Raw genomic sequence first — 20,562 nt, forward strand, 5'->3', positions numbered from 1 at the left:
AAACGCCTCTAGCTCATAATTCATTGCTGAGAGAACTCAGGGCAGGAGCTTGAGGCAAGGACCTGGAGGTGGGGCTCACAGAATGCTGCTTCCTAGCTGTCCCACTGTCTAGGTCTTACCCCTACCCTCCTTCCAACTGCCTAGACATGGCACTTCCCATAGTGGACGTGGCCCCCTGACATCAATCAAGACAACCTCTCCCAGACATGTTCATACTATTTTGGTACCCCACCCACCCACCATTGAGACTCCTTCAGATGACTCTAGGCTTTTTCAACTAAAGCTAACTAGAATACCCTCCTCCTTTGATCTTGATCTTAATGAAGTACCTATTTCCCAGTGGAAATAAACCACTCAGTAAATTGTCTGATGGGCAGGGGACTCTGAAGATTATACCCAAGGCATCAGATGACTCTGATCCCACATCCCCTGGCCTGCCATGGTCCTTGCTTTCCCAAAGGGGGCCTCACTGGCCTCTTGGTTCTATTCCCACAGGTACCACATATGACTTCTCCCACTGTACCTTCTCGGGAAATGAGTCCAAGCCACTGTGTGTGGAGCTGGATGAGCACAACCTGCCCCGCTTCCCTGAATGGATCACCATTCCACTGGTGTGCATCTACATGCTCTCCACCAATATCCTTCTGGTCAACCTCCTGGTCGCCATGTTTGGGTATGTCTGCATCACACACTCATGGGCTTCCAGTCTGGGTTGTGCCTATGCCAAGCAAGCAGAAAGCATGTGGGCAGATGTAATATCTACCTTGAGGAGCTGAGAGAGGAGGTGATTGGGAGCCTGGTGGTCTGCAGTGGTTGGGGACCTATATTAGTCAGGGTTCTCTGGAGTCACAGAACTTATGGGTAGTCTCCATATAGTAAGGGGATTGGTTGATGACTTACAGTCTGCAGTCCAACTCCCTAACAATGGTCAGCAGCAACTGTGAATGGAAGTCCAAGGATCTAGCAGTTGCTCAGTCCCACAAGGCAAGCAGGTGAAAAAGAGAAAATCTTCCTCCTTCCAACATCCTCATGTAAATGTGTGACCCACATTAAAGGTGTGCACTACCACGCCTGGATCTGGGACTTGCTTTGTCCCAGATGACCTTGAACTCAGAGATCTCCTTGCCTTGATCTCTTGGGATTCATATGTACTGTGCCTCAAGATCTCCATGCCAAGATCCAGGTCAGAAACTTGTATCTCCCAGCTTCAAGATCAGGATCACAGGTGAGCCTTCCAATTCTGGATTGTAGTTCATTCCAGATATAGTCAAGTTGACAACCAGGAATAGCCACTACATGGCCTTAAAGGGACTGACCGTGTTAATAAACAACAACAGGGTACTCTATAGAACATCCTTTGATTTGACACAGACAAGCAGTGTGACCAGCTCCATTAAATCCATGTCCTACTGTTCAGCACCATGTCATATTTCTCAAAAGAGCAAGAGAACTAGTTGTTTTTCTTGTGGCTGTGGCAAAAACACCTAACAAAAGCGATGAGAGGAAGGGTGAATTTATTTTGCTTTTAGCTTGTGGGGTATAGTCCATGCTGGTGGGAAGTCATGGGGGTTGGGGTGGGTCACATTGTGTCTGAGGTCAGGGAGCAGAGAGTGTGAATGTTGCTGATCATCCTTTTTTGTTCAATCAAGCACCCCAACCTATGAATTAGTCCTGCTTGTTCAGGCCTTCTTTCCCCAACCCCCATTAAATCTCTCAGTAAACACTGTCATAGACTCTCCTAGAGTTGTGTCACCCAGGTGATTTCCGAGCCTGTCAAGGTTGAATGTGTTAGCCCAATGGCTGCAGTGAAAACCATCCCTGAGATGCCTTTTTTAAAATAACAAGTAAGACAAACTTATGCAAAATAATATACAATAACCAATAACCTTAGATATAGAATCCAAAGGTCAAAGGTCCCTGGAGCTTCCATCCATCCTAAACTCAGAAGAAGTAGCTATCAGAGGTTGTTTCTGGCTCCGTTTGGCCCCAGCCTCTACTGGGAGACACTTGCAAGCTGCTCACAAGGCCTCCCACAGGCTTGCTTCTATGGGTTTGTAGAGCTTCATGTTGTCCAAGCTGCACATTGTTCAGCTGCAGAAAGCTTCTTGTTTTCATGTAGTTTCTTAGAAGCATGAATGAGTGCCAAAGTGATCTAGAACAAACAGAATGACCTCAGTATAGGGACTCATTTATGGTTCCCTGTGTCACAATGAATGATTCAATAATCTGTTTATCGGTTCCACAACTTACACATTTGGTCATAGTGAACAGAGCTGCTGTAATTTAAAGTTTGCTTTTGAATTGCAATGAATGATGGGGTTGATCCACAATCCACAGACTGCTCATCTGGTCCTGAGGGCCAGGTATGGTGCGGTTTCTTTCTGAATGTTAGTTCTGAGGTTAGTCTGCGAAGGACAGTGTTTGTTTACCACAGCCCGAGTTGATTCTCTGAAGAACGGTGTTACCTATGACTCTTAGTGTAGTTCAGTTAGCTTCTAGAATCTTCTCGAGAAGATGCATACCTGTTATCATGACATTTGGATCATCTCCAGGATGGGGTGAGAACTAGCTGAGTGGCCATCTGCTAGTGCTTTCAGCTCCTTGTGATTCCGGAGACTGATAAGTTAGGAAGGCTTAGCTCTATGGCATCTCACAAAGTTGCAGAATTCTTGTGAAAAGGAAATAAGAGGTTAGAAGATGTCAAGGCAATGCTATCTAAGCAACTGCATGCTGAAAATGACATCCGGAGCCACACAAAGAGCCAACAGAGTTAATGGCACACGTGATAACAGAGTCTCAGAAATTAACCTGTCACCTATAATGTTTCCAAGATTACACACAGCCTGTCCACTGCTGTGGGCATGGCCAGATGCCAGCAGAGCACCAGGCAGCTCAGGGGAGAAAACCCAACCACCAAGTAAGCCTGCAGAAGCTGTGGTTTGAATGTGAACTGACCCTTAGAAGCTCGTGTGTTTGAACACTCAGCCACCAGTTGGTGGCGCTGTTTTTGGGGAATCTGTGGAATATTTAGTAAGGAAGGGCTTGGCTGAAAGTGAGTTCCTGGGGTCTCAGGTTTCAGCTCTTCTTCTTGTGCCAGTTTCCCTCCCTCCCTCCCTCCCTCCTACCCTCTTTTTTACATCCCCTCTTTCTTGATCCTCTAAGATATGAGCAAGCCACCAGTGCTCCAGCTGTTCCAGCTGCTAGCTGCTCACACTGCCATGCCTTTCCTACCATGATGAGCAGAACTGAGACCCTTCAGACCATGAGTCAGAGTGAATCTTCCCTCCTTGAGCTTGCTTCTTGTCAGATCACAGGGATTAGAACAAGGGCCAGCAGCAGCCTGTGTGGCAGCACTGAGCTGTCAGAGGTCTCAGAATCTTTGTGCTCTGAGCTGTCATGGCAGCTGTCTGTCGTGGAGGGACCCGATCAACATTACTACCTGACATCTGGCTCCTCTAGTTATTTTACTATAAAGATTTATTTTATTTTAAACAATCTGTATGTGTATATATCTGCTCTGTGTGTGTGTGTGTGTGTGTGTGTGTGTGTGTGTGTGTGTGTGTGTGTGTAGAGGGGGGATGGTATATACACATGAGTGTAGGTACCCACCAAGGCCAGAAGAATGACTCTAAAATTCCTTATAGCTGGATTTACAGGCAGTTGTGAGCTGCCCAAAGTGGATGATGGGGAGTGATCTTGGGTCCTCTCTAAGAGCAGTATGTGCTTTTAAACACTGAGCCATCTCTTCCAAGGGGGACTAGGAAACAGCAAACATTTCCACATACATGCTGGGAAACCCAGAGCTCAAGAGCCCGGGCACAGAAGCAGTTCTGAGTAGACACCATACTGATGTACCTGGGAATGAGGGGCCATTGGTCCTCTAAGACACACTGACGGAGCTACTTGGGTACAAGTCTAGCTGTAGAGTTGAGAGATGGCTCAGTGTCTGTTAGACACTCTCACAGCATCACCAGGGTTCAGTTCTCATCACCCACATGGTAGCTCCTACCTGTCTGTAACTCCAGTTCTGGAAAACCTATCGTCCTCTTCTGGTCACTGTGGGCTCCTGCACACAAACTTGTGGTACACATAAACTCATGGAGGCTCACATGCATACACTTGAAATAAAAATAAGTAAATTTTTGAAAAGGGAATCCAGCTGAGAAGTCTATTTGGATTTTAATTTATTCTAAAACCTGCTGTTGTTTACACATCCATTTTTTTAATAAATTTTTTTCAGACTGTGTATTCTGATTTGATCACTCTGTCTATTTTGGGTTTTTACTCCCAAATGGCTTTCATTACTGAAGGTTTTTTTTAAGTCATTAAAGCATCTGTTGTACAAGCTCTCCACCCCCACCCCACACACTTATTTCTACTCAGAGCTTTCCTGGCATTTTTGTGTGTATTTGATTGTATTTGTGTGTATTTGATTGTATTTGTGTGTATTTGATTGTATGAAGGAGCCCAGAGCTTAGCTTGTGATTTATTTTTCTTCTTTTGAAAAAAAAATCTCATGACTCTTTGTGGAATTATTTAAGAGGAATCAGATTCATAATCTCTGGAACAGTGGCATATTTGTAGCATTCAGATATCTATCGTTGCCAGTAGAATTCTGTGGTTCTTTTTGAAAGGGGCTTGCAGGGTGTTTTATCATTTCCAGCCATTTAGGGCTGTAAGCAAAATTTTTTCCCTGTGTTTTGGGGTTTTGTTGTTCGTCTGTTTGTTTTATAGTGACTACTACAGTGTAGGAAGTCTTTTAAAGATTCTCTTATTGATTATGTAACAAGTCTCCATCGTGACCGGTCTCCCTTCTCTTATTACCTTGAGGATGGTCCTCCAATTCCTTATTTGTCACATCACTTTCTTTTTCTTTGCCTTGCTTTCTAACTAGAAAAGGATGTTCAGTGTTCCAAAAGACTCTCCTGTAACTATTGAAATATTTCTCTTTTGATCTGGAGTTATGATTCATCAGACGAGCAATGGATTACAGCTGTGTTGTTAAGGTCCCACCACCTCCTTCTTCTCTGTGGTCATGGCATATCATCCCTTTAATACTTTAACTTCTGGATCTCATCTGTGCCCAAGACTATCTGAATTCCAAACATCTGTTGCGGGCTAGCAACATGTCCAGTCTCAGTAAGTTTCTTCCTCCAAGGGGATCCTGCTTCCTCCCCTCTCCTCCTCAGCAGCACAGAGGGTACTCAGTTGGTCCTATGGGATGACTGTCACTGCTACTGCCCACCTCCAGCCCACTGAGACACTGGCAGGTACAATAACCTCATAACAGGGTATTAGAGATGTGGTGTGAAGGGGCGGGCTTTATGGCTTCTTAGAGGAGATACAGATGGGCAGGGATCATCTGGAAGACTTTGAATGCTGTCTGAGTTGGTGCAAGTGAGGCTAATCCTGTGGCTTGTCACTGTGACTATGTCACTGAGAGGCACTTTCAGGAAACAGTCGTAGAAGACCTTTCTCCGCAGAATCTAGTCTCTTCTCTACAGAAGAGTCTAAAGACTATAAAACTTAAAGAGCTATGGAGCTAGCTCAGATGGTAAAGTGCTTGCAAGCATGAAGACATATGTTCAAGACCCAAAACCTAAATTAAAAAGCCAGGCATGACAACACACTCATTAATCCCAGTCCTGGGAGAGAGAGAGAGAGAGAGAGAGAGAGAGAGAGAGAGAGAGAGAGAGAGAGAGAGAGAGAGAGAGAGAGAGAGAGAGATGCATGCATACACATGAATTCATGTAATTACTCTTTATAGAGCAACTTGATGCAATGCTCAGTATCGGCCTCCCACGGAGGACTTGCATATCTATCTGACTGGGTCTGGAGCTGATTTAGAAGAAAATAGGGCATCTGGAAGTTGCTGTCGTGCAGTGAAGCTGGGCCTTGTTGTTTAGTTGATGCCCAGTGATCGCTAGCTCCTCAAGCCTCAGGAGGTGGATGCAGGTCTTCACCAGTTATCAGGAGTGCTGCTCCCAGGCTTCATCTCACTCACAATGTGCAGAAGAAATGTCTGTTCTGACAGGAGGGGCCTTGAAGTCTGGATCTGCTGAGGAAGAAACAAAACGGTGATTGGCAGGCTCTAACTATGTACTTCTGAGGCAGGGATTACAGGCCTTCCCCAGAAAGGCCTTAGGCTAAATGGACTCAAAAATACAATGCCCCATGGCCTTTTCCTGGTCTAGACTCCTCTATTTGTCCTAATCATTCTCAGGGCTGTGCAGAAATAAATGAAGGCCTGCAAAAGACTTCAGTCTGTCAATTCCCACAATGTGTTTCATTGAGTCCAAATGGCCAGTTCAGGCAAGGCACAGATCTCGTCCCCAGTGGGCCTTCCATCAGAGTTTCTCTCTGAGCTCCCAGAATGAGGCCCATGTCCTTCGTACCTTGCTGAAAGCATAGTGAATGTGCCTCCCTCCATCCAGACAGAGCAACGTCTTTTGTGTAAAACATCTGAAAACGACATTTGATGCTTCATAGTGGGGTGCCATGGCTTTTGTTTGGATTTTTGAGATTTGAGCAGTCAGTAACCATTTTTGGATAGGTGCATGAAATGGTAAGATGCTCTTAGCTTTAATGATTAGAATAAAAAAAAATGGCTGTTCTGGCAGGAAGTAGTGAGCTGTGACTTCCGGTAGGTTCTTAGCCTGGACGTCAGTAATCTCGGGTGCCTCTGTAGATCTGAGCCACTGCTGTGGTAGATGATGGTGGTGCTCTTTGTGGACAGCAAAAGCAGCTGAGAACCAGGGAAGGTGGTACTGATAGCACGCTGAGCATTAGCCTTCCAGCAACCTGACCTACATTGGGGAGAGATGCTTGACTGCCGTTAGATTCATTTCTGGATCCGCAGTGCTGTCTGCTTTGTAACTCAAAATTCTACTGAGAAAGGTAGATGAAAGAATCAGTCAGGAAGCCGCTGGCCTGCCTCTTAGGAGCTTATGCTTGGGGACATTCAATAAGCATAGGCCTCTTACTTTTAGAGACCTCATTTTGTTCAAAATGCACCCTGCCCAAATTGTCAATGCTTTGTAATTATCCAAAATGCCAAGGCATGCTATGAAGCCCCTCAGACACAGAGTAGAACTGTCACAATCCCACACACCACCTCTACTGATGTGGGACAGCCCCAGAGCTGGACGCTACACCAAATCCCAGCTTCACCACTTCAACTTCCCTGCCCTTTCTATGCCTTAGTTTCCCAATCTGTTTACCATAGATGATAACAGGACTTACAGAGTTGCTTGCATGTTAAATTAATCAACATAGATGGCTGCCTGGAATAGGAGCTCATAGGGATTGGGGATGTAGCCCAGATGGTGGGGCGTTTCCCTAGCACGCATGAAGCCTTGTGTTGATCTGAAGCACCATATAAGCAGTGCCGTGTGGGTTGCTTATGCCAGCAATCCAGCCCCGAGAGAGGGAGGCAGGAGAATGCACAGTTCAAGATCATCCACAGATACATGTGGCCTGGAGGTGCTTAAACTATAGGAGCACCTACATAAGTAATCAGTCCCTTGTATATATAGTGAAAGTGTTTTCTATCATATGGCCTTGGTGTTTTGGTAGCTTGTAAGTCATTGCTATGAGGAGTTAGGGATAGGACATAACATTGACATTTTAATAATTCTGTGCAGTTACCACATTCCTTGTATGATGCTTGGAAAGGGGAAGGGCAGGAGAACCAAGGGCACCCAGCTGTGATACTGGAAATGCCACCGCCAGTGACAGATCCACTTTTCCCTGGCGTCGTGATTTATGGGGTGAGACTGTGTTGAAAGTAGGGGTTCGAGCCTAGTTATTTCCACTTGACATATAAAATTTTTCCAAAGTAAAAAATTATTTATAAGCCCAGTTACAGTGGCTGCATAATGAAATCACTCACACTCAGCATCCGTAACCTGGAGGTGTGCTCTCAGTGCTGAATGCTTGGATTACTCTTTTCTCTTAGGTAAAGGGCAGGGATTCTCTCACCTACAGCATGGGAGGGATCCTGTACGCATCCATTTCTGCGTGGTTTAATCAGCTATCTCCTTATCCCTAACTTGAACTCCCAGAAGTGAAGTCACTGGGTCAAAACAACGAACCATTTAAGACTCAATAAAAAAAAACAACAAACAAACAAACAACAGTTTGCTAAAAGCATTACAGGCTGGTAGTCAGTTGCCACACACTGCCCTTGGCTAACCTGCCATTTCTGAATATAACATGGGAAAAAGAAGCAGAGATCCATCCGAGTTTCTTGGTCCTCAGCAAAATTCAAAGAAACGGGAAGACATATTTCTGGAGAGAAAATTGAGAGCCTGGGACTCCATTAAGAGACATTTTTTCCCCCTGTGGAGGTGTTTTCTTTTTTGGTTTAGAAACTGTGCCTTTCAGCTTCTTCTGAGCTGGAGTGTTGTATATTTCATGGTGTTCACGGTTCCTATAAACCTGTGTCTGGCAGAGACTTCATTCAGCTTCCTGACATCTCATCAAGAGCTGGAAGAGAGGTGCGAATTCTTGCCTGGTTAGTTTCCACAATGCTGCTGTTTAGCACCATCTCTCCCAAAGCAATATGCACTTTACCTGAATTAAACATGGTCTCTAGCTCACTAGCTCAGATGAAGCACTTGTATGAAATGTCTAAACTGTGGACAGACTCATCAGTAGGCGCATCGTTCTCAGCTCCATTAACTCCAACTATACTGGAGCTGTTGAGTGGCTTATCATCTTCATAGTTAAAGAGACAGCATTGGGTGGAGAGAGATGGAGCTTTCTCACCTTGGTTCCAGAAGCTGTGCAGCTATTAATCCCCACATGTTTACAGCTCAGAGAAAAGTCAGATCTGCTCTTGTTGCTATATATATATCCTAGGACAATTCTCAACATGTCTTTCTCTGCCCAAGGTCTTTCCAGATGTAGTTGTGTATGTCTGTAACTGAAATCTGTATAGCTCATGGGCAACAGTCCTTGATGACAACTTTTTCTAGCGTCCCTCATCCCTTCTCCTGCAGAAGTGTGTTCCCCAGCCTTCCCTAGCCATGAGGGGAAGGCAATCTCAGGAGAGCCATTTTGGCTTTATATCTGAGGCTCTTGAGAAATGCTAACAAAGTTTCTTCAGACTGTTTCAATTAGATGGAGGAAGGGATAAAATATTCTCAAGAGAGTAGACATCCTGAGTGCCTTTGTGACTAGTACAATAACATAGATGAGCGAAGGGTATCATTGGACGCTATGGAAATCTAGATCATTTTGAAGTTCACTGAACATTTTTCTTGTGTGATCAGAAACAAGTAAACAAACAAAACAAGAACTAGAGATAGATCCACATTGAAGCCAGCAGGCAGCCTACACCAAGTTGCCCTAGCTGTGGTATCAACATGACTTCCTCTGACCAGCCTGGCCTAGGCTATCATATGGATGGCTGCCCAGCTGTGTTGCCACTGCAGGCAAATGGGGTGATGGATAGTGCACTCTCTAAGCTGTGTCTTCTCTCTCCTCTGCCAGCTACACGGTAGGCATTGTGCAGGAGAACAACGACCAGGTCTGGAAATTCCAGCGGTACTTCCTGGTGCAGGAGTACTGCAACCGCCTAAACATCCCCTTCCCCTTCGTCGTCTTCGCTTATTTCTACATGGTGGTGAAGAAGTGTTTCAAATGCTGCTGTAAAGAGAAGAATATGGAGTCTAATGCCTGCTGTGAGTGGATCACCTACTGGGGGTCAGGTTCCAGAGAAGTGGGTCATTTTAAGGGATGTGTGGTCTCAATCCCTACAGTCTGTTCACTGTATGTTTCTAAAGGTCAGGTGTCAGGGCAGCCAGTGCACGCCTCGAGAGACAGAACTGTTTGGGAAACACTGAGGGGCTGCTGGGTAGGCGTGTTTAGGGAAATGATTTCGGGACAAACATAATAATAACATAAATAAGTTAATTTCCCCAATAGGATACATGGATGGTGTGAAACCATGGGCTTAGTTTAGTTTAGTTTTTTTCTTGGTTTGAGAGGAGGGGTTTAGTCCACCAACCATAGGAGGACTTTTTTTGTGGGGGAGGGGGTTTGCTTTTATCAGTCAGCTGTCACTGTAATGAAATATCTCAGGTAACTAACTTATTAAGAGCAAAGTTTCACTTGACTAAGTGCTCGGGATTGCAGTTCAAGACTGGGTGGCTCCATTGTTTTGGGCCTGAGAGTATCATGTAGATCACTAGCCAGGGAGGAGGGGTGATGCATAATGGGCCTCGTGATCTCTTTTAAGAGCATGCTGAGCCCCAACTCTTGAAGGTGCCACCACAGTACCATCTTGGAAGTCAACACTTCAACACATAGGGATTTGGAGAAAAAAAATATCATGTAACCAGTGTCATTCCACTTCTGGTCCCCAAATCTTCATGCCGATCTCACAATGCAAGACACAGTTATTTCCTGCTTAGGGTACCCGAAGTCTTAACTATTATTCTAGTATTGTTCAAACATCTAAACTCAATGGGTCATCTAAGACTCTGCACAAACTCAAATGTGAGTCTTTGTAAGTATCAAAGATCCATACTTCCAAGGTCCAATGATGGGAGCTTATCCAAGGAAGGAGACAGCATCTCAAGGCAGATGAAGACCCAGAAGAGCTAATTTCAAGTCCTCAAGCCCCATACCTAGCATCTGGGGAACATGGAGGCAGAGAGTGACCTCCCTGAGTGCTGCCTGGCCCCTGTCATTCCGCTGGCTGCAACCCACAGTGCACAACTCTCCAGAGAAGGTTTTCTTTGCTACGCGTTGTCTACAGCATGCTGTTGGAAGCTCTGTATCCTTGTATCTCCATCAAAGCACCTTTCTCATGGCTCTACTCCATTCTGCTCCATCACAGGATCTTATAAGGTGCCTGTCCCTTGACCACAGTAAGCTGTGTGTGATGCTCTGGTTGTTTGCCTCATGGCATGTGACGAAATGCACATAGACTTCCACTACCAGGTTTGCGTATCATGTTAGGCTGACTATGCCTCTTTGAAGGAACTCCAAATATTATACTTCACAAAGTAAAAGTATTACTTTTCTAGATATGATCATTGGTGGCAACTTTGACAGATTTTACGTGTTTGAGAGCCATCTTTTTTATGGGAATCTTTATATTAAGCTGGAGGCAAGATGCTCCTGGCTGACCGTCAGTACCATTCCTGGAAGTGTGACATGTAGCCTGGCTTTCAGAATATAAACACACCTCCAGCTTTCAGTCAGCCTGCAGCAGGAAGGACCTTCATCCTCAACTTTAACTGTGTCATTCCAAGACACTAAATGGCACTTTGGAGGTGTCACTAACCATTACACATGTGTAACTGCCTTCCTTGATGAAAGTATTTTGACAAGTTGGATAAGTGGCTGTCTTTCTTCCCATTATTTTGTGGAGGAAAACAAATTGAGCCATTACTAACTAAAAGAGTGGAAGCCTTTCTGTTCAGTATGGGAACTGAATGTGCAGATCTAGAATTCGAAAGTACTCAAAACCCACATGTAGATATCAGAGGTGTTTAGTGCCATGCCCACTTCTATATTTGGCTCTGTCTTGAGATCGTGTTATTAATGAGGGTGTCTCCAAATCTGGGAGAAGACCGAGGGGTGAAATCAATGCCTTAGGAAGGCTTACACATTTCCAAGCAATGCATAAAAGTCATAGTGAGGAAAAGGAGCTGAGAGATGGCTCTGTTGACAAAAGCCTTGCCCCCCACCCCACCCCCAAACATAAGGACTCAGTTCAGATCTCTGGCACACATGTGGAAGGGCAGACGTAGTGGAGCATGCCTGTAATTCCATTGCTGGTAAGGCAGATCCAGGAGGTTCCCCAGCTTGTCCACCAGGTACTCTAACAATCAGTGGGCTCCAGGTTCACTGAGAATCACAAAGGTGGACAGTGGTTAAGAAGAACACCTAATGCTTACCCTCTGGTCTCTACACACCTGTGTACACTTATGCATCCACACAGGTAGACAAGCTATGTACATATAGCCTACACATGACCACATGTATATGACCACACACACACACACACCTGTTGCAATGAGGATGGATTTGACTCAGTATAAAAACAAAGACAGGGTCTAAGTAACACTCAGTGTTGTCTGGAAATGAAATGAACATTCTAAAGAACTGCCCCACACTGACTCAAGTTGGCCATGGACTGAGGTGGACTTTATGTGGTAAAAGTCCATTCTCTCAGGACCTAATACATCCAGCCTGGGATTCACAGAACCAGGGAGTTCAGTGTCAGGAAGGCAGATCAGCTCCTGGCTTCAGACTTGGCTTAAAAGAGGAGGACAAAATGCACCTTATTGAAGAAAATAAGAATGACAGTGGGAAACAAAACCCTGTGTCTAACCAGTCAACAGGAAGGGGTTTCAGCTTAAGGAAGCAAGCAGGTGTGTCAGAGATGCCTGTTATTTATCCTTCTCCTGGGGGAGAGACTGGGAGAGAGATGCTGTATGGACAATTGGAAGAAGCAATGCTATCCGCCCTCTTCCAACTGACCTCACTCTCAGGAGGAGACAAAGAAACAGAAGGACAGGTCCCTGCTTCCCAGCAGAGCCAGAGCCCAGTTCCCTCACCAGAGACTCTCCAGCCTGCTGAGTCACCATAAGCCCACTTGCTGCCTTTTGGAGAGGACTAATTCTCGAGCACACAGCACTTTGCCTTTCCCAGGGGTTCCAGCTGGCAGGACATCCTTAAGTGCACTTTGTTTGCCTCCAAATGATGGGGCACATCATGGGTTTAATTTTGAAATTGCCCTTCTTTGGAAGAAAAATACAAATAATGTCCAGAAAGGCAGACTCATAACCTCCTCCCCCACTTTTTACTTGTTTAGCAATATCTTCAAGTCAGAAAAAAGTATGTACATATATGCATATACATTCTCTGTCTCTCTGTCTATGTCTCTCTATCTCTCTGTCTCTCTGTCTCTCTGTTTCCCTCTCTCCATATATATATACATATATATGTATATATATACGTGTGTGTATATACATATATACATGTATATATATGCATACACATACACCCACACATATTACACCATACATAGTCTTTATAGATCATTTGACTACAGAAAAGCACAATAGGGATCCAGGACAGATATGGCTGCCACATAGAGATAAATATCAACACTGGCATTGACCCGGGGTATAGTATGTCTATCTATTCACAGGATAATTAATTCTTTTATATGGCTGATAATGCAACATAAAACATGTCTAATATCCATGAACATATAATGTCTATGCTAAGGATTTCATATGCTGTGAGATATCCTAATATATGGATAACCAAGTGTCCCTATTGTTAAATGTATAGTTTGATTAGGATCTTTATAAAAAAGATTTATTTTCAGTTTTTAGTTGTATAGGCGTGGGTCTCCATGTGAGTGTGTGTATACTGAGTGGAGATGCCCACAGAGGACAAGGCAATGGCTCCCCTTAAGCTGGAGGGGTAGATGGTTGGGAGCTGCCTAATATGGGCACTCGGAACCGAACTCAGATCCCCTGGAAGAGCAGCAAACATTCACAACTACCAAGCTGTCTCTCCAGCCCCTGGTTTGGTTCTTAGTAATATATGCTGTCATGATTAAAACGTGATATGCGCCGGGCGTGGTGGCGCACGCCTTTAATCCCAGCACTCGGGAGGCAGAGGCAGGCGGATTTCTGAGTTCGAGGCCAGCCTGGTCTACAAAGTGAGCTCCAGGACAGCCAGGGCTACACAGAGAAACCCTGTCTCGAAAAACCAAAAAAAAATAAAAAATAAAAAATAAAAAAATAAAACGTGATATGCGTACACTTCACCACATGGATCATTATTATGTTAGTTCTAGAAGAGAAATGTCTAGATACAGAATATATTGGCACTAACGCTTTGTGTAACATTTCTCACATCCTTCTCATCCTCCATCACCATTAAGTTGGCACAGTGGATAAACTTCTCCCAGAACATGGGTAGGTGCTTTCTATATTTTTTGCTGGGACAAGTATGTCCATTACTTTAGAGCCTGCTAATTTTTTCAGTATAGTTGGTAGAAACGCTAGGCCACCATTTCAGCTAGCCTGTCCTTGACTGTTATAGAAGCTGGCCATTTTTCTTGGCTGCTTGTCATTTTTGTTCTGGCTGCCTGTGTCTAAAGTTTCAATCTTTTCTATGATGAGTTCTAAGCATTTGGTTTGAAGGAAAACCATTAGAAACTACTCCGAAAAGCACTTGAAAAGAAATCGGTTAGGAACTGTCTTGAAGAGTAGTAACAGTCAGCTATTTAAAGGTACAGGTGTGTTTGCTGTATGGAATTTTCTCCAACCCAGTCACTCAAATATTGATTGATCCCCGATTTCTTATTCCAATTAAGAAAGGTATTAGAGTTTATAAACTCTAATATGAGAATACATGCGTATAAATGGTAAGTTAAGGGTAAAAACCACACAAATCTATCCCAAGCGGCCACCTCCACAAATATCTCTTTCCTGTCCCCATGAACTCTTGGGGTTTCATGTCCATTGCAAACGTTAGTGATCTTGATGATGTGGTCTTTGTTTGGTCTTCATCTGAAAGTCTCAGACAACATAAGAAATTGAGATAAGACCTACCTGGAACACATCCCAGGCTACTTGTATAGGCTAGTTGCCCTGGTTTATGTGAAAGGGGAAGAGTGGAGGGTGGAGGTAGGGTTTTTTTTTTTAAGACCCAGACCACCTTTTTCAGAGTTGAATCAATGTCATCAGATTCCTCTCCTCTGAGGATCTCTTGACTTTAGACTGAGAGTTGAAAACCTGTACTCATTATCCAACTTAATAGGTCCTCTTTTCATGTCATCAAAACAGAGGAGGTGGGAACACCAAACATGAGCACCCAAATTATTAGTGGAATGATCTGGCTAAGTCTCAAAAGACCCAGACAAGGTTTAACTGGATCCTTATTTAGAGTAAATATTACATTCTTAGTTCACACAAGTGGTCCCCACACTTATTCTTACTGAGAAGTTCATCAATATTCTATTGTTCTTCTCCTGTCACTAGTAAGAAATGGTAGTCAGATCAGCTGGTGCAGACAAATCTAATTGTCCTAGTTTCAGAGTCTCGTGGGTGCCTGGCGGGCATTGATTTGGGAAACAGAGGCAGACAGGCAACCTGAATGTTTTTCCTTTTCTCATTATTTTAGGTTTCAGAAATGAGGACAATGAGACTTTGGCGTGGGAGGGTGTCATGAAGGAGAATTACCTTGTCAAGATCAACACGAAAGCCAACGACAACTCAGAGGAGTATGTCACTCACTCACCTCTGTAGCAAGGTGCCCTTTGTATATGTAGGATAGTATATGTAAGAGGCAGTATATCTGAGCATGCTCAGTAAGGAATGCTTTCATTAGAGAGTGAGAGTAACTCAAAAATATTACCAAGGCAATTGCAATAAATACATAGATATATGTCACTCTCTCAGAACAGGGAGAGACCAGACCTTAACTAATATGATTGTTCCCCTAAAGGGCATAGAATAGAAAGTGTCCTTAGAGGCTACATCTTTCTCTTAGAATAGCCAGATATCCTGTGCTCTAGGCAATGAGATCTTGAGCGTAGAAGGGTAGACATTTGCCTTTACAGAGCCAAGAAACAAAAGCCACAATCACAGAATAAGTTCCAGGAAGACTCAGTGGTCATGGGCAATTGTGTTATCTTGTAGAGGCCACTGGCATATTTATCTTTGCAATGTTGAAATAGAGAGATAGAATTGGCTTGTTACAAGATATCTCTGGGAAATGATGACTATCATACTTAAATTTTATGGAATTTTTAAAATAAATTCCTATGTGTCTCCCAGTCATTCAACTTCTTGAAGAAGTAGGGAAGTCAGCCAAATCTACAGATGGTATATAAGTAGTGTATCACGGAGTCTTTGAAAGCCTACTCTTCCTATTGTTTAGGCTGACCTTCCTCAGTGTCAGCTGTCACTTTTCCTAAGAGTTTAAACACACTTCAAAATATGCTTTAACCTGTATGAGTAAATATGAGTGCAACCAATCTCTTTGTTAGAATTAGCACAGCTACTAAGGGCTATAGGGTACTCTTTCTCTTGAGACAACATGGATGCCCTGTATTCTAGACTCCAAGGACTTGGATATGGAGGAAGGTAGATCTTATGAGTCAACTCTCACCACCCCATCAGCAAACATAGGATTCATTTTCTGTCTTTGGGAGCAAGAAAGGAATTCTGCTTTGTTTGGGCATAAGGAAGAACATCAGAGAAACCAAAGCAGTTGACCCTGACCTGAGCTGAAACTGAAGAATACACACACACACACACACACACACACACACACACACAATGTCTTATGTCCTTTGAAAGATGAAAACATGGCCAAAAAAAGAGTCTCCCCTTTCTCTTACTTTATTTTTTATTTTTTAATTTCCTTGCAGGATGAGGCATCGGTTTAGACAACTGGACTCAAAGGTATGACTCAAGATTCTGGAATGATTTGTTGTATCTTTAATGTCTTTTGGCTATAGGCTGGTATATAGGGTCAGAAAATAAAGAAGACATTCATTGTTTAAAAATTAGACATGTTTCTTTCAGCTGTCTGCATGATTCACCTAAGAGCTGGAGCCTGCAGCAGAATTACTTCTTAAGCTGCCAGCCTTTGTGTGGAATAGCCTAGAAGTGCCATTTCTATTAGATTTAACTGTCAACTTGACACAATCTAAAACCACTTGAAAAGAGTGTCTGAGTGAGCAGCTGTCTAGATAATTCTTGTGTCCCATAACCATGTCTGGAAGGGATTGTCTTGATTACATTAATTAATGTAGGAAGACCAAGCCCACTGTGGGTGGCACCATTCCCTGAGTTTGGGTCCTGGACTATGGAGAACAGGAGCTGAGTTTAGGCATGCATTCATTCTCCATGATCTTAATGTGGATGTGATATGACTAGCTCCCTCTTCTGCCACTATGAATATATTTAATGTATACATTGCAAAATGATCACCACAATTCAAACAGTGTTGGAAGCCCTAGCCACACAGCACAGTGTCCCCTGCATACCACAAGCTGTCTCACTGCCGTTGCTTCCCTTTCTGTTGCCTCCTCTGTCCTCTTTCTTCCCACGCTGAGCAACTGTGCTTGCTTTCCATTCAGAGAACTCTGGGGATCACCTTCTGAATTTCTGTTTCTAGAGCAAGCATTGAGCATCTTTTTATTTTCCTTTTAAATTGACTTTGATTTTAAACAGCTCTCTTGAGATATCATTGACACAAACCCAATATATTTGAGGTAACCAGTTGGATATTTTGATTCTAATATACATTGCAAACACCAATTCCACCACATTCCAGTACAGCTAATTTACATCCCTACATAGCTACTATCTCTGTGTGCCCTAGGATTCGATTCAAGGCCTCTGGTCTTAGCACATCTCATGTATACAATAGACAATATTAATGTATAAATGCATATTAACACACGCATTCAGTATATTAGTATTCATTCTCACCTCAGAGTACAGCAGAACAATTGCCATTCCTCTCTCCCTAACCCTTTGACTATTTTAGGCTGTATCTGTGGGTGAGATCACGTGGGAGGCGTTGCCTGTCTGTGCCTCACTTATTTTACTCATCACATTGTCATCTGGACCATCTGTATTCCTGCAGATGGCAGCATTTTCTTCCTTTCTTTAAGATGAAATTGTCCTCCACTGTGTACATGAGCCACATTTTCTTTACCTATCAATCTATTCATTGACTCTTGGGTTATTTTCATGTCTGTGAGTAGTGCTGCAGTGAACAAGACAACACAGGAGCTCTTTAGCCTTGTACCAGGAGTGGGGTGGCTGGGATAACACAGGAGTTCTCTAGTTGTCTACCAGGAGTGGGGTAGATAGGTTGTTTTTAATGTTTTGAAGAATTTCTTTTTTTTTCCTCAGTAAACATGTATATTTTTATTAATCAATAATATAAGGTATTGATAAACATTGATCAGAATTTTAGCTAAAATAATGTTCATTATAAATTTCACCCATGAAGTTGAGCAAAATGATCACAAATTAAATACTGCTTGAACATTAAGGTCTGGTGTTAGCACAATTCATTCCCAAACACTTGTATTTAGCACAGGCACACTGCTTCAGTTCATATATATTCCCTTATTTGTAAAGCTCTTTCAAATTCTACAGGTTTTAGGTACCATGATAGCTCATGAGCTGTTCTTGTCAAGAATGGATCTTTGACAATTAGATTTTCATTGTCTTTAAAGATGCTTCTCTGTGTCTGAAGAATTTCTGTATTGTTTTTCATAACAGAAATACCAATTTTACCAAATTCATTACATTTTTATCAGGAATGATTTTTTGGTGAATAATTTGTTACAAGATATTATTTAACAACCTATGCAAACAGATCTAGAGAGTTTTTATTTTCTTTTCCTACCTGATTGCACTGTCCAGGACTCCCAACACCATTTAGAATAATGGTGGTGAGGACAAGAGTTCTTGTCTTGTGATCTTAGAGATGATGGGATATTGAATATGATGATAGGATTCTTTCTTCATAGTTTTTATCGTGTCTAAGTAAGTGCTTACTTTGTTGAGTTTCTACTGTGAAAGAACTTGGAGTTTTCTGCTGATTTTCTGCATCAAGTGCATGGACCATGCTGATTCTCTATTCTGTTTGTGTAGTTCACCACACCCAATGGTTTTCATACACTGAACCATCCTTCTGTCTCAGGGGGGAACTGCATTGAGTTGTTGCGTGTGGTAATTTTAATGTGCTCTTGAATTGGGCTCCTTATTATCTTATTAATATTTTGCATCTTTGTTCACTAGGATGTTGGCTAGTAGTTCTCTTTGCTATCTTTGTCAGACTTTCAGATGAGGGTAATTTTGGCCTCATACATGGAATCTGGAAGCAGTCTCTCTTCTATTTTGTGGAAGAGTCTAAAGAGTATTTAGATATCTGTTCACCTTTAAATGTTGGATGGTATTCACTAATGAAGCCATCTCTATGTTCCTGAGATTTCTTTGTTAGCAACGTTTGATATTGCCTCTTTCTCTTTGTTTGCTACTAGTTTGTTTGAACTTTATATTTTTTAAAAAAATATTACATATTAATTATCAGAGTGTGTTGGGGACCTGGGGGCGGGAGTGTATGCACATGGCACGCTATACATGTGGTGGTCAGAGAATTAACTCTTACGATTTGGTTCTCTCCTTCAACTGTGTAGCCATGGGGGATTGAACTCAGGTCACCAGGCATAGCAGCAGGTGCCTTTACCAGCTGAGCCATCTTGTTGGCCATAGACTCTGTATTCTTGATCTAGTTTTGTTATGTTGTGTGTATTTGGAGAAGCCCCTAGCTAAGTAAGCTTTCAGTACCAGAGTGGCTAGTCACCTACCCCAGTGGAAAATGAAGGGGACTGGATGTAGGTGCTTAAAGTATATCTTTCATGAGACCTCTGTTTTATCTGCTGTGTGGCCTAATGCATAATTGTCTGACCAGCCTGTCCCTGGAGCAGGACTGTTGTGAGTACTGGTAGGTGCCTTTGTGGCTCTTGTCCAACTGGGTGCAGTTTATGTCTGCCTGCCTGACCATCACTGTGGTTGCAGAAGCTTATTAGACTGTGTTCTCCCCTTACGAGGGGGCAGGGAAGCCAGGCTTAAGCAACCCCTGGTTCTTCACATCCACACACACTACAATAGAGACTTATAGCTCTAGCTAAAGGTTTGTTGGTTAGTTTAGCCTTTCCCCAAACTAGTGCTTAACTTTGCTTATTTTCTTTTTGTGCTCTGCTTCACTTATTTTATTCTGAGCACCTTATGCACTCCTTGAAGCTGCTGATTAATACTATTTTCCTATTAACAAAATCTCCTGGGGAAAGCGAAACTGCTTTTCATCTCATTATAACAGTAAACAAAACTATTCACAGATGACCCAAAGCCTGGAAGCGGGGCTCTCACCTACCATACTGGCACTGAAGTGGCCAGTAACCCTCAAATTTCTCTTTGTTCTTTTTTTTTTTTTTAACTTAAAGGAAGAGGTTATCTACTGGAATCAGGCCCAACTTTAACACAGATTCCTCCCCGCCAACCCCAAACTCCCAGAGAGTAAGTCACACAGCAAGCTGGGAGCCAACTACACAGAAATTAGAACCTGTCCATGCACTTTAATAAATTACATCAAGGTAGCATGTGACTTAAACTTAGGCCAGGAACCCCCTGTAGTATATAGAATAATCTTATGTATCATTTGTTTAAGTTATACTTGGAAGTTTGCCATTTGTGTATGTGTTAGGAAGCATACAATCATATCTTACTAGTATCTTTATAATTTTTATTAGTATTATATTTTTATAAAGAAAACATTATTACTATTAGTAAAACATTGTAAACATTTGGGTACATTTGCATACATCTGCATATATTACTGCCTTACCAACATAATCTGCTTTGTCTAGGAGGAAACCCTTTTTGACTTGCATTTCACAATGCTAATGATTCGTTTGCTAACTACTGACCATAAGTAAGGAATAAGCAGGGCCTGCCACACACACACACACACACACATACACACACACACACA

General features: G+C 42.9%; 1 protein-coding gene across 3 annotated transcripts in view; it reads left to right on the forward strand.

The window, feature by feature from the left end:
- Trpm8 (transient receptor potential cation channel subfamily M member 8) overlaps positions 1–20,562 on the forward strand; it is an 83,952-nt gene that overhangs the window by 58,044 nt on the left and 5,346 nt on the right. For all 3 annotated transcript variants that reach the window (XM_029483630.1, XM_029483643.1, XM_029483635.1), the window contains 4 exons: positions 496–673; positions 9,496–9,686; positions 15,163–15,262; positions 16,415–16,448. In XM_029483630.1, the coding sequence (XP_029339490.1) occupies positions 496–673; positions 9,496–9,686; positions 15,163–15,262; positions 16,415–16,448 (503 nt within the window). The remainder of the gene's footprint in view (positions 1–495; positions 674–9,495; positions 9,687–15,162; positions 15,263–16,414; positions 16,449–20,562) is intronic.

The sequence above is a fragment of the Mus caroli genome, chromosome 1 (assembly GCF_900094665.2).
Source record: "Mus caroli chromosome 1, CAROLI_EIJ_v1.1, whole genome shotgun sequence".
Taxonomy (NCBI): Eukaryota; Metazoa; Chordata; class Mammalia; order Rodentia; family Muridae; genus Mus; species Mus caroli.